This window comes from Dunckerocampus dactyliophorus, chromosome 10 (assembly GCF_027744805.1).
Source record: "Dunckerocampus dactyliophorus isolate RoL2022-P2 chromosome 10, RoL_Ddac_1.1, whole genome shotgun sequence".
In the NCBI taxonomy this organism is placed as follows: Eukaryota; Metazoa; Chordata; class Actinopteri; order Syngnathiformes; family Syngnathidae; genus Dunckerocampus; species Dunckerocampus dactyliophorus.
Window position 1 is genome coordinate 16,617,763 of NC_072828.1, and position 13,937 is coordinate 16,631,699.

Below are 13,937 nucleotides of genomic sequence, written 5' to 3' on the forward strand. Positions count from 1 at the left end.
GGGGCAGAGAATTCCTGGCTACACCCCTGCTATTGGCTATATTATATGAAAAAAGGAACCATAAAATCACCTTAATTTAGTCAAAAACATATTTGACTTACTTGTTCAACAGAACATATATCACTCGTGTCACTTACAGAGGATGAGGCGCCTTCTTTTAGGAGAGTTTACACGTGACCATTTCAAACAAATGTGCACATAGTTGGCCAAAAAAAAACACCACCAAAAGGTTCACTTATTGTCCGCTGTCTGCTCTGTCGTCCAAGTTGCAGACAATCTCCGTGTATGAAAAGTGCTTGTTGATCGTAAACTTTGATTTACAAAATGCAGAAAGAAATGCATTCGGAAATACAAAATGCAGATGGACAGATTTTTTTTTGTTAATATTTGAATACAAACTTAGAGTTGTGGATACCAACATTTTGTTAATGTTCTGGCAAAACAAGCTTATTCAGTTTGTTTGGGCTGAAAAAAGCAATGAAAATAAATGTTACAAAAATTAGTAGCTCAGCCAACGATTGGAGAACCTTGGGCTACAGTATATACTATTCATCACAGAAAAGTGTGCCATTGGCAAGCTTCTCAGGTCTTCTTCATGCCAGTCATTAATACAAACTGTACATATTGTAATGAACAGCCAGACACTTTGTACTTTGTACTTCTATTTCTGGTTCTATGGTTATCATCACACATTTGTCATCATTGGAGTGATTGTCCTGTCAACTAAGATGGACTGTCAATTTAACAGACCAATAGTCATAGATGGATGGAACAGACGCGTTGCTCACTAGCAAGCAGCAAAAATTACACAGACTTTTTCGTCCTCAAAAAGTTTCCTCTCGTAAACACACAGGAGTGGTCGTTCTGTTCATTGACATAGTTTGTCCATTTATCATAACATTATAAGATCATCTATAAAAGGGGCTTTGCCTCTCTGATTAAAGGCTGTGGGCCAATTTGACATCCTCTATTAGCCAGTGTTGGCCCATGGACCGCCAGCTAGTATAACGACTATAGAGTTTCACATGATGTTTTGAAGTCCAAGTTTTGTAAGATATATGGAGGTTTCCACTGTATTATAAAGTACCAGTGGCGGATTGAACGATAACAAAGCGTCGCCACAGCACACCGTGAATAAGCGCCAATACTCCATACCAAAAAACAGCAACTAGCTGCTAATAACGTGCATATATCCCTCTTGCAACATTCATATTTTCTTAGCTGCTTTTCTTAGCTGCATCATGCAAATGTGTGTAATACTCGGGATCTTATTGTGGAACATCACAAGCAGTGTTGGATGTTTGGCTTTATCTGCGTATGTATTGCATGTGTGTGTGTGTGTGTGTGATACACAGGTCTCGTGACAACAGACAAGAGTATATCTGGCAGGACAGAGAGTCTTCAACGGGAGAGGTACTCAAAACAACTGACGCATGACTAAAGAGGCCCAGGAAGTTCCAGCCAGCGGGCGACTGTTTTTGCTGAGTGTGTGTGTGTGTTTCAGTGTGTTTTCATGTGCAGGTGTTTATGTGTGTGCTAGGCAATCCTGAATGAAGTATGTCTGGAAAATTTAGTTGGAGGCCTGCCTTGACAGCAGCTCTTAAAAGTGAAGACAAGAGTGCTCCATTCAGTTCTTAAAAACAGCAAAGCATACCCATCATATAGAGGACCTTTGACTAGCGCTTTTGCAGAAGGTCCTGAAAAAACAGAAGAGTAATAATGTCATATAGTAGATCTTTGGCAAGCATTAACATATTGCTTCTGTTTTGACTTTAGCCTTATGATCAGGTATACATTGGTATGACAGAGGCGTGCATTGACATTATACAAAAAATAAGAATAATCGTGAGACTTAGTGTAGTGGTTGTCTATCTCTTTTTTAAAGAGTTGTTTTGTGATGCTCTCATGACCGCCGGCTGACCCACAGTCACAATCGCTGCAATGAGCGCTGGACTGGAAGGGTGGTGACGCAGCGAGGGGGGGCACAAAGAAGACAAGAGATTACCTCAGCCAGGCAGACATAGCAAAACTCAGTGCTATCAGACCTTCTCTAATGTGGCTCCATGGGACAGACAGGTCTTTCCTGCTCCCACATGGCCCTAACAGACAACACCAGATGCTAGATATGACATCCACAGCCTTTTCGCTCTCAGGAAACAGCCACTTTTTTTTTTTTTTTGCAGGGTCATGACAAAATAATTTAAACGTAGTCTGTAAAACAGGACATGGGGAGGAATTACTAACAAGTTGTATCCATATGTATACAAACATCAGGCCAGTTGCTTGGAGGGAGGTGATTGGTTGATGGGCAGTCTTACGAGAACTCCTACCCACTAAAGCCACTCTAGACTTGTGTTTATAGCAGTAAATCTGCACTTACGGTGATCACACTAAGAGTATGCAGCCTAAAAATGAAAAAAAGACCAAAACAAATCACTTTTCCACATCTTGAACTGCTCTCCACTTGTCGCCATTTGTAAAAATAATGTCATTCCCACGTGAAAAGCTACATTTTTAGCAATTGAAACAAGTCATCCATCCGTTTTCATTCCATTCCATAATCATTAGGGTTACTGGTGAGCCAGAGCCTATCCCAGCTTACTTTTGGGGGCATGAAGTAGTGTAGACCCTGTCAATCACAGGACAAATACTACAACCATTCACATTCACACCACGGACAATATAGAGTCACCAATTATAAGCATAATATGCGTGTTTTATTGATGTAGAAGAAGGCCAGAGTACCTTGAGGAAACCCACACAAGCAAGGGGAAATCCTGCAAACTCCATGTAGAGATGCTCCTGTGGAGATCTGAATCCCGACAATGTGAGGCAAGAACAAAGGAATGTTTAAATATGGTAGGCTAATGGGTTCTCTGAGGCTAATTCATGTGTAAAAGCATTGGGAAACCAGTTCTCCCAGACATGTAATAATGTATAAATGCCATAATACTGTAATGATGTCATTACTTGAAAGAGGACAAATCTTAAAACGCTTAACTTATTGATGCACACAAGCGCCATCTTGTGCCGATATTGTTTATAACACATCATGTGCAATTCCATCCAAGCTGTCATTTAGTTACATTAAAAAACATAAAACACTACCTTGCACTTAATTGACACTTAACACCATTAAACAGTTAACTGAATTAACCGAATGAATATGCTATAAATTAAAATTTGTAACAAATGTCATTCATCTTCTTCACGTATTATTCACTGATTTGAGCTCTATATTCCCGTTCAGACACATTAAAATACAGTTCTAGGTATAATTATTCAGCAAGAACTAATAATTATTTCACTGGTTTGTGGTATATTGTGTTTGTCCTCTGCGGTGCTCCATAGTTATTCCTACCTCTCTGCCTCAGAGGCTAAAGATGGCTGAAGCACATCCATGGCCTAGCCGGTTCTTCTGTCACAGATGCTCCGCAGAGATTAGCCCTCGCCTTCCCGTAAGTACTCTCGCCTTTACGTTGAGGTAAATACAATAAAACAGTAAAGACACCTACCTTTGTTACGGTTTTTAAAGAGGTCTATTTTGGAATCAGAGGCCGAATGCTAACAGTGTTAGCTGGTGGAGGTCCCGTTTACTATTAATGCTAATAGAAGGCTAACCAGCTAACTAGTTAGCTAAATGTTGGTTGTAATTACGTTTTAAGTGTAAAACGGCTATGTCATTACACAGTTTACCAAAACATCACTTACTAGGCACGTCTGCGTTTCGATAAATGTAGCTCCTCTCCACTGGCTTTCGATTTAAAGGACAGCCGGGTATCAACTGTACTCTTTATTGTTAATGTTTGTGATCTAATTACACGTCATTCTGTGTGTCACAAAATAGCGTAAAGACTGTTGCGACGCACAAACAAAGCAATTGCGTTCTTTTCTTGTTTACAGATAGACAAGGTAACATGGCTGTCACATTCTAGAATGTTCTTCTGGCATCCATATACTGCTCCAGTCATCCAATGTATTGAGTTGTTGTGAATGCATGAAGCATTATTAATAACACAACCATAACGCAAGAATTCCAAAACAGTTGTCTTTGTTTTGAACTGGATCTCCGTCGACTGTAAATATGTACCTAATGTTGTGTACTAGGAATTCAGCTGATAAAGGACTCGAGGGGACGACCTATTCAGTTGCTAAGTCGCTGCTCTCTTGTCCGTAGTTACAGTAAATGTTCCAATTAACACCCATCTTCAATTAAACCATAGTCTGCTAGGCTCTCTAATTAGGTCAAGAAAACATGGCATTAACAACTATGGCTGTAGGCATATGCAAGGTAATTAAATCAGTAGATTGCAAAATATTGTCATATATTTTTATTTTTTCATTGTACTTTTCTTAAAAGCAATGTTAAAATCTTGTTTCATCTTGTTCTCGTAGACCCAATCTTGTGTATCGCCTCGTCTCGTGAACTGAGTGTCTCATGACACCCCTACTTGCAGTAGTTTTGTTGACTATTGTCGAGCTATGTTCCCACCCTCATCTATGGTCATGAGCTTAGCGTTGTGACAGAAAGAACAAGATCACGGATACAAGCGGCTGAAATTAGTTTCCTATGTAGAGTGGCTGGACTCATCCTAAGACAGGGGTGTCAAACTTGTGCCATGGAGGGCCGATACACTGCAGGTTTTCTTTCCAGCCAGTCACTAAAGCAGGTGATTTGAATGATCAACACCTTCAGTTTGAGGGAAGAAGCTCATCAATTAAATCACCTGCTGAAGAAACTGGTTGGAGACAAAACCTGCAGCGTCTCGGCCCTCCAGGGCACGAGTTTGACACATGTGCCCTAAGAGATAGGGTGAGGAGCTCGGTCATCCGGGAGGGGCTCAGAATAGATCCGCTGTGCCTTCACATCGAGAGGAGCCTGTTGAGGTGGCTCAGGCATATAGTGCGGATGCCTCCCAGACGCCTCCCCGGTAAGGTGTTCCGGGAGAAGGCCCCAGGGCAGACCTAGGCCACGCTGGAGGGAATATGTCTCACAGCTAGCCTGGGAACGCCTTGGTGTCCTCTTGGTGGAACTGGAAGAGGTGGCTGGGGACCGGGAAGTCTGGACTTCCCTACTGAGACTGCTAACCCCGCGACCCGGACCCGGATAAGCGGAAGTGGATGGATGGGTTTTAAGTAACATTTCAACATTCCTACCTGTCGTAAAAGTGTAAAAATAAGTTCACCACCGTTACTATTAGGACATAAAAACAGCAAAACACTCACCTAAACTTTGTGGCCTAAGGTGTAAAACAAAGGTTATTATTTGTTTCTGTCTTGCTAGTCAGGTAAGTGTAAAAAGACATAAACCACCAATAAACATTGCATCACAAGTGACAAGGCGTATGCTGACAGTGGCACTTCTCCTCCCCCTCACCACAGGAGTACACGTGTCCAAGATGTGAGTCAGGATTTATTGAGGAGCTGCTGGAAGAAAGAAGGTGTGTGTTAATTTTTTAAGTATAATGTATAATGTACACATCCAAATAGGTGAGTATCAAAACATATGTATATTTTTAAGGTTCCATGTCAATTCATTGGGTCTAACCGTGGTAACATTTTGTAGTTGTGAATCAGTAAGGATACATTTGATGTTAAATGACATGCTGTGACAGTAATAACAGAATTTAAGCAATTGAGGCCGGGAGGCAAAAAAAATTAACACATAACTCGTCAGTTATCTGTCCCCCGTCTAGTGCTGACAATGGCTCCCTGTCTACCATCTCCAGCGGAACACAAAACCAGCAACCATTTGAGGTTCCTAACTCATTCTTTACTTCATCACCTTGTGTGTTAGTGTCGATGTCACTAACATGATGTTAACTTATGGAAAACAGTGCTAACACCATTCTTCTATGTGCAAACATTTGTACTGATGCTCCGTGACATTTTCATTGACGTAACAGTTAGCAGTGCTTCTCAGTGTTGTGTTGACAATAAATAGCAAGTGGAGCTGTTCTTCCTCTGCGTCCAAATGAATTCCAGTTTATATCTCCAGAACGCAGACCAGCACTTGTTTACATTCCCTTCGGGCTACGGCCAGTTCTCGCTGAGTGTCTTTGACGACCCCTTCGATTTTGGCACCGGACTCCGAGAGGAAGAGAACCGGGATGCCGAAAACCGCCGTGAAAGGGAGAACGCTTCACGGCAGCGATACAGCGCAAGGCAACCGAGAAGTCGTCACGGTTCAAGGCGGCAAACAGGCAGGCATGAGGGAGTTCCCACTTTGGAGGGGTAAGTCAACTGAACACAAAAACATTTGTCAGAAGCTTTTCTGTGGATTCCTTTTTATAATGGTTCTCTTGTGTTTGTAGAATCATTCAGCAGCTAGTGAATGGAATCATTGCACCTACTGCAATGCCAAATATTGGTGTTGGACCCTGGTAAGTGTTTGAACGAGAGAACCCCTCACCCCCAGCTTTGCTCTCTTCCAGTTTTCTTGTTCTGTTCTGATTACCATGCAGCCCTTTTTATGCAGTAATGTTGTTGGGCCTGAATCAACTACACCCTCTGCTGGTTGCTACCAAGTAGTAAAATACTGATGAAATTCAACATGACCAACAGAGTTATTAATAATGATTAATAGTCATTTAAAATCATGATATTTTTATCATGCCCATCCCTAGAAGCACCAACAATAATTATGTCTTTCCTCGTGTGTTGATTACTTTTTTCTTTTATAGGGGCGTTCTTCATTCAAATCCTATGGATTATGCATGGGGGGCTAATGGATTAGATGCTATTATAACACAGGTATTTTTCTGACAAAGTAAAATTTACCTTTGAATCGCACGTTTCAGCTGAAATATGAGAACATATGTGATGCATGTGTTTTTTGTTTTATCCTCAATTTTAGTTATTAAACCAATTTGAGAACACGGGGCCTCCGCCTGCTGATAGAGATAAAATAAAAAACCTGCCTTCAGTCCACATTACGGAGGACCACGTGGGTAAGTTAGAGTTATTGCCATTGATATGATGTTGATGTACAAAAAATATCTCACATGGTAATAATAATCAAATGGGCCACAGTTGTTGATAAGCTTATGCAATGTCAGACTTAATCGGGAATCTGAAATTTACATCACACTGCTCATGCTTTTTTTTTTTTTCTTTTTTACCTTTTGCAGTTATTTTTACCAGCCTAGAGTATGTACTTTTGTGACAGGAAATAAAAGGTCAGTTTAAATAAATGCAAGAATCCTTATATTTATTGATGCAATACATCCTTGGACAATTTTGCCTAGTATTTCATAAACGGATGTAGCTTGGCTAACTTTTCTAATGGGATGTCAGCCTCTGCACACACAAACTCCTCAACAAACTGAAATACTCATGTTTGTGGTTAAGGAAGGCGTAGTCACCAGTGCAATTCCATTTGCGTTATTCATGTAAGATATTTTTTTTATGACAACCTTATTCTGTTTACACAATTGGACAGTATGTTGCAAACAGCGCTCTTATTTTGAAGCCCCGAAGTGTGTTGAGAATGTCTGACTATTCAAAAAACCATCGAATTCCAAAAGGTTCACATATATTTATATTGTGTTTGTGACTTGTCTTGCAGCTTCAGGACTGGAATGTCCCGTGTGCAAAGACGATTACAGTGTGGGAGAAAATGTGAGGCAGCTCCCTTGCAATCACATGTTCCACAACGATTGCATTGTACCCTGGTTGGAGCAGGTAGGAAACTACCACATGCACTGTAAAAATAAGTAAACCGATTATTACAATGAGGTGGTACACAATCTGTTATGGGACTAGTTGAACTCACATTTGTTAGTATTAAACAACAAATTATCCTATAGGAAATTATGAAAATTTAATTGTTCCAGTGTTAAAGTGTCCCACACATTCCGCTATAACAGGGGTCTCAAACTCCCGGCCCGAAGGCCATTTCAGTGTTCAATGTTATTTGAAGGGGAAATTAAACCCCAACACTAAACAAACAGTGACGTTATGACATGGAGACAAGGGGGTCACTAGACAGAACACGACCTACAATCGCTGTGCTAACACAAAATGACAGCACAACGTGTAACAGGTAAGTAAACACACATAGGGCAAATACTCCTACGGGGAATAATAAACAACTAGTTAGCTCTAAACACATAACTCCAGCAACTTTTTACAAACCAAGTACCACAATTAGGGGTGTGACACAACATCTTTAACTATCACGATAATAAACCCTACTATGGATTATTGATACGCTCTCACCTATTGTTTTTATTATTATTAAAATATAGCCGCTGCAGTATAAGCACCGTTCCTTCTCAGTGAGCCGAGTCACCATTTTACATGTCAGCTAGAAGGAGCTCCTCGCCAGAACGGAAGAAAATTGAGCAGAGCAAGAGAAGAAGAAACAAGTACACTGCGCGTAATAGCAGACTGGCCGTTGAAGTTAAATACAAAGATCCGGTAACAGTTAAAATCAGAAGTATGGACTCATTTTGGCTTTTATAGCATGTACAAGACGCAGACTTTGCAGTATGTAAGAAGTGTCTGACAAAATTAGGAAACACTAGCGGCATGACATACATGAATACCAACCTCGTTCGTCACCACACTCACGGAGAAAACTCAATAAATTTTTCAATAAAGACGTGTTTAGTTTATGTCGTTTATTTCCAGAATTGTCGTGCTGCTCAATGTTATCTGGGTCATTCTCTATTTGCGGTGAACACCTGTCTACTGCCATATTACACAAAATATTTTTGTTATGCTTCTACTTTATAGAGTTGATCTACTTGAGAGGCATGAGATGTTGTGTTTTCTGAATGAGTTTAAAGCAATGTCACTGTTTGTCATCTAAACTAAAATCGTGTTTACACTTATTTTTCACAAAAACAGTCTCATTCTTTTTGCAGCATTGCTGCTTATATTCTGGTTCAAATATGCTAATAAAATTCCATGCATTTTCTATACCGCTTGTCCTCATTGGGGTCACGGGTAAGCTGGAGCCTATCTCAGCTGAATGCAGCAAAATACAAACTATGAAATTATTTTTTTGTCACCCTATCACCGTATCAAGATATTGTTATTGTGAGCCATGTATTGTAAATTGTACGGTATCGTGGCGTACACCGAGATTTTCAGTCCTACTCCCAATATTCGATGCGGCCCAGCCTCACCCAGACTCTACCTCCAGTGGGCCCCAGTGAAATTGAGTTTGAGACCCCTGCACTATAATAAATGTGACACAGAACACAGAAAGGGGAGGCTTGCTGATAGTACGTCAACTTTAAGCATCACAGTCTTGAACATTTATAACTGTTGTAAAAGTGTAAAAAAAAAAAAAAAAAAAAAAAAAAGTTAACTGCTCTTAACACTCACCTGTTACACTGATGTGTGATGTTTGTGATGATAAACATCCAGAGGGAGACTACATTCTTTTCTCCATTCTTTTCTCCTTTTGTCACTGCAGACCTGCTAACATGGATGCATTTTTTGTACGCATTTTGACCCTTAAGTATGCTTGTATACGTCGCTGCTCTGTAGGTACGCATTTTGTAGCATTTGCATTTCAGTTTCGAGTTCAGCCTGGATTGTGCTCCTGTGTCAAGGCGCCAGTGTGCACTATGCTGGCTTGCTCGCCAGAGTGACGTGCACCTCCAAAACGCAAAGAGGAACATGAAGGCTGTGATTGGCCAGATTTTTTTTTTATTATTATTTCCTGTGTGTAAACGACTTGTTCAGAAGGCATACAGCGCACCTACAAGAACGCCTTCTCTGATTTCAAATCAACATTTGCGATAAAAGTGACTGATTGGTTTCAGCTCCAATAACGCTCTCCTTCTGTCGTCACTTGCCATTGTTCACTAGCGACGAAGGAAGCTAACAAGCTAAATAGTCAACAAGAGTTGTGGTTGGTCACTGAGCTGACATCACACGCTCAACCTGGACGAAGAGCTACAAAAGCAGGGTGTGTCCGAAGTGCAGCACGGCAGCCATTTGTGGCCTGTAGCTCTTATAACTTAACATGGTGTTTTTTGTTGTTTTTTTTTTAAAGAGGCCATGCTCTGCTCATTTCAGGGCCTTTTAAAATAATATTGGACCACAGTGGGGCACACTTTAGTAAGTTACTTTTAAAAAAGTACTCGATAAATCTCATTGTATACAGGGTAAATCTGCATTCTTTTCCTCCTGTCTAAAATGCTTGTATTCCACATCCTGGTCTCCCGACCACACCTACTCTTTTGCCGTTGGTTGAGGGTCAGCTCCAGCCCCTCACCACCGCTCAGAATTAAATAAATGGTTACCAGCAAACAGTAAAGAAGAATCAGATATTGGATATAATTCAATGAATATTGGAGAATTTGGCGCCGAAAACAAAACAGCTGTCTTAAAAGTGGCAAGAGTAGAGGAGCAATGACCGTGAGTTAGGTCTTTAGCTTCCCAAAAACAAAAAATCTTGCCATTGCTGCCTTACTCTGGTTTAGATACACGATTCATCTGAAAAAAAACTTTACATTTTCCATTTTGAAGTAAAATGACACACTGTACAGAGCAGTGGTTGCTGTTGACTGGAGAAGCGGCAATTTAATACAAAATACCAACCGACCTACCCGACCGTTCATGAGATTTAGGAGTGGCATAAAAATTAAATGGATAACTTAAAGATAAACAGTCAAACCTGCTTATAGCAGCCACCTGCCTATAGCGGCCACTGAAAAATCCCTCAGAAAATTTACGTGTTATTGACCTTCGGTGAAAACAGTTTGGACATCCCCGTATAAAAGGATTAAAGCGGCGTGGGAGGGGAACGGCGTAGTGACTACGCCAAAGCATAATCCATGTTTGAGCGGCAGCAATCTGCGTATTGAGGGAATAGTGCATGAGAGGGCTGGGAAAGTACTAAAAATGTATCCAAAGTTGGCAGGTCTGTCAAGTTATTGTCGCTTCAACAGTATTGTACGAAGCAGCCATTGGCATCACATTAACATAATTGTGGATCTCATCCATCACATGCTGAGCTGAAGACGTGCACAACCTTTGACCTGAGGTGGCTTTTTTTCCAGTTACCAGAATTTAGAGGTTTTGTTGTCTTTCCCCAGCATGACACATGTCCAGTGTGCAGGAAAAGCTTGAGCGGACAGAACACGGCCACCAACCCTCCAGAACTATCAGGGATGAACTTTACCTCCTCCTCTTCTTCCACCTCCTCGTCATCCTCCTCCACTCCGCAATCCTCCAGCTCAACCAGTAACGAGAACTCCACAGGCAACTCGTAGAGGAGCATTTGTATCATCTCTCCCCCACTTTTTTGAGCCGTCTGGAGCTCCCAGGTACTTCAGAGAGGGCGGCACACTGGTCTCCCGCTGATGAAGAGTAACTCGGGTGCATCTCACAAAAAAAAAAAAGTTATTAAAAAAGAACCTGGTATGTGAGATGTGAAGTTCTGCCGGACCGGTTGCTTCTGTTTTTTTTCCACCAGGGATCCAAACAGAAGACTGGTGGAGGCCCCTGGAGGAGTGAAGGCTCTGTCAGGTACAATGTGGGAATGACATCTCACGCAGGACAAAGATTTTTGATTTTTTTTTTTTTGCCTGTGTGAAATGCAAAAAAAGGAGAAATGTACATTTATTTCATTTTTATGAGTAGCATTCATATATAATTAATGACATACCATGCACTCAGGTGCACTGTGAACGTGTGCACATTTTTTTTCATGGTTTTTCTTTTTGCATCTACTTCATAGCGAGGCCCCCTTGCAGTTTTAACATAAGACCCAAATATATTTTGGCGTGAAAGCAATTTTTATATTTAACCTGCAAGCCTAGAAAAAAAAATGTTCACAGCCAGTTGAAACATTTCATACACATATTCACATTTGAATATGTGCATTTTAACCTCAAGGGAAAATGGAGATCTTTTCTAAGGTTGCCAATTGATTTGCAGTATGATCATGTCTGGAGAATATGTGAAAATAAAGATGTTGGGTGAAAACACCCAAGAAACACATGTTGTGGTGCAGTTTTTGTTTGCAACTGCACATAAATCACATCAGGACAAAATAAATATTCTTGCAAACAGACGTCCAATGCCTGCACTGAATGCAACTGCTTTTCCTAGAAGACAACTTGAAGGTTCAGGAAGTGACTTCAAAGCAGAATAAGATTTTTCAGATTGTTTTGTACTTTCTGAGCTTGCTGTTGAAATTCTTGCATGCATCAATGAAGTCATCAATCCTGCTTCCTGTTTAATTGTTGGACCTACGAGGGTGTACTTCCTACATTATTGTATCCACTCCTCTCAGTCTGGGGGTTGGTTCAATGGCCTCATCTGAAGGGATTGTTCCCATGGATGTGACTTTAGTTTTATGGGCAAATGTGCTTGACTTTACTATGTGGTACACAGCTATTCAAACTTTTCAACAATGCCATTAAGTCTACAATAACGTATTTGCCCTTTCAAGCACGTTTTAAAAAGAGTAAAGCTGCCTGATAATGTATTCATGTCACTTTGAATGGTTCAGTACAGTTCAGACAAGTTTTCATTGAAATAGTTTTTAATAAATACATTAGGTTGACTAATCTCCTCCTCCAGAAAATGAGGGCTTTTTTGCATGAAATAATTCTCTTGGGTGAAAATTTTTTTTGGTTAGAAAATGTATTTTTGATGCAGTGTCTTTTGCAACAGATGATGGTATCTAGTTCCAACTGAAGAATGTTTTCATCCATCTTTTCTACTGATTTGAGAAGAGGAACATGATAGTTTTTGGCTAAAACAAACATGATTTACAATATTAAGTAGTTTATCTACTTGCATATATATTGTATGCAATTTTAAGTTACACTATAGCAACAGTGGGCATGAAAATACATTTCCTCCCACTCTTTCAGTCATTATGAGTGACGTTTTAATTGGTTGTAATTGTGCATTTTTGCATCTTGATGCATTTATTGCATCAACCATCTTCATTTCAGATGAAAAAGTAGTAGTAATACTCTTAACTACCAGATGATAATGGACTGTGCATGGAATACAGTGTTTTCCTCTTGTGGTGCATTTTTTGGTTGGTTTTCTGTTGTTGGTATATATATTTTTTTATATTATTCCCCCATGTTGTGTGGCAGGCTTTTACTCGAACACTCGAGCAGACAGAGTTCACATTTCCAAAAGATGCCATTCGCCGCATCATATCCTACGGTATCATGTTTGGCACATCTTCAACTGGACCAATCCAGGATGTACCCTGACTCTCGCCTGAAGTCAGCTGGGATAGGCTCCAGCATACCCCCACGGCCCTAGTTAAGATAGGCGGCAAATGGATGGCTGGTTGGACATCTTGAACTGTGCAGTGATCTAATGCGGCATCAAACAGAGCAAGAGTAGCTTGAGGGACCAGTTGGGACAACTGATTCGGACTCAGTCTGATACGGCGAGTGCAGGGTGTCTCGAACAAAGCTTCCAGTTGAACTGCTGCTTCATCCACTGCTTCATCCTGCTGCTTCATGGCATAGGTCAGGCGACGCACTGTGCACCACAAAGTCATCCAGGTACACGACACCTGGGTTGCCAGCAAAGATGGTGGACATAATTTTCTGGAAGCAGCTGGGGGCATGCGGGTAAATCAAAAGACCCCTATGTGGGTCACAAAGGCAGTGAAGTTGCGGCTGGCTGCGTGCAGGGGAACCTGCAGGTAGCCTTGGTGGAGGTCTAGTTTGGTGAAGACAACAGAGCCGTGGAACTTAAGAGGACTGCTCTTCTGTGGTGAGCAGAGAATATACTGTATGTCTGTGATTACTGTTATGTTTGCCTGCGATAGGTCAACACGGGGTGCATGCCGATATCTTTTTTGCAACCATCTGGATGGGAACCCAGGGGCATCAACACACTTGATCACGCAAGGGTCCAGCAGCTTCAGCAGCTCAGCCATGATGTCATTGCGCAAGGCAAGGGGCAGTTGGCACAGAGGTTGAATGACAGGATAC

The 13,937-nt window shown here is 41.1% G+C and overlaps 1 protein-coding gene across 1 annotated transcript; it reads left to right on the top strand.

Annotated features, from left to right (window-relative positions):
* The first annotated feature begins 3,361 nt into the window (after positions 1 to 3,361).
* LOC129189318 (E3 ubiquitin-protein ligase RNF126-like) lies at positions 3,362 to 12,448 on the top strand. Its single transcript, XM_054790913.1, has 9 exons — positions 3,362 to 3,458; positions 5,383 to 5,441; positions 5,697 to 5,757; positions 5,999 to 6,234; positions 6,315 to 6,383; positions 6,684 to 6,753; positions 6,857 to 6,950; positions 7,568 to 7,683; positions 11,058 to 12,448. Exons 1-9 carry the CDS (start codon positions 3,384 to 3,386, stop codon positions 11,232 to 11,234), a joined length of 957 nt encoding a protein of 318 aa, XP_054646888.1. The 5' UTR covers positions 3,362 to 3,383; the 3' UTR covers positions 11,235 to 12,448.
* Positions 12,449 to 13,937: the final 1,489 nt, after the last annotated feature.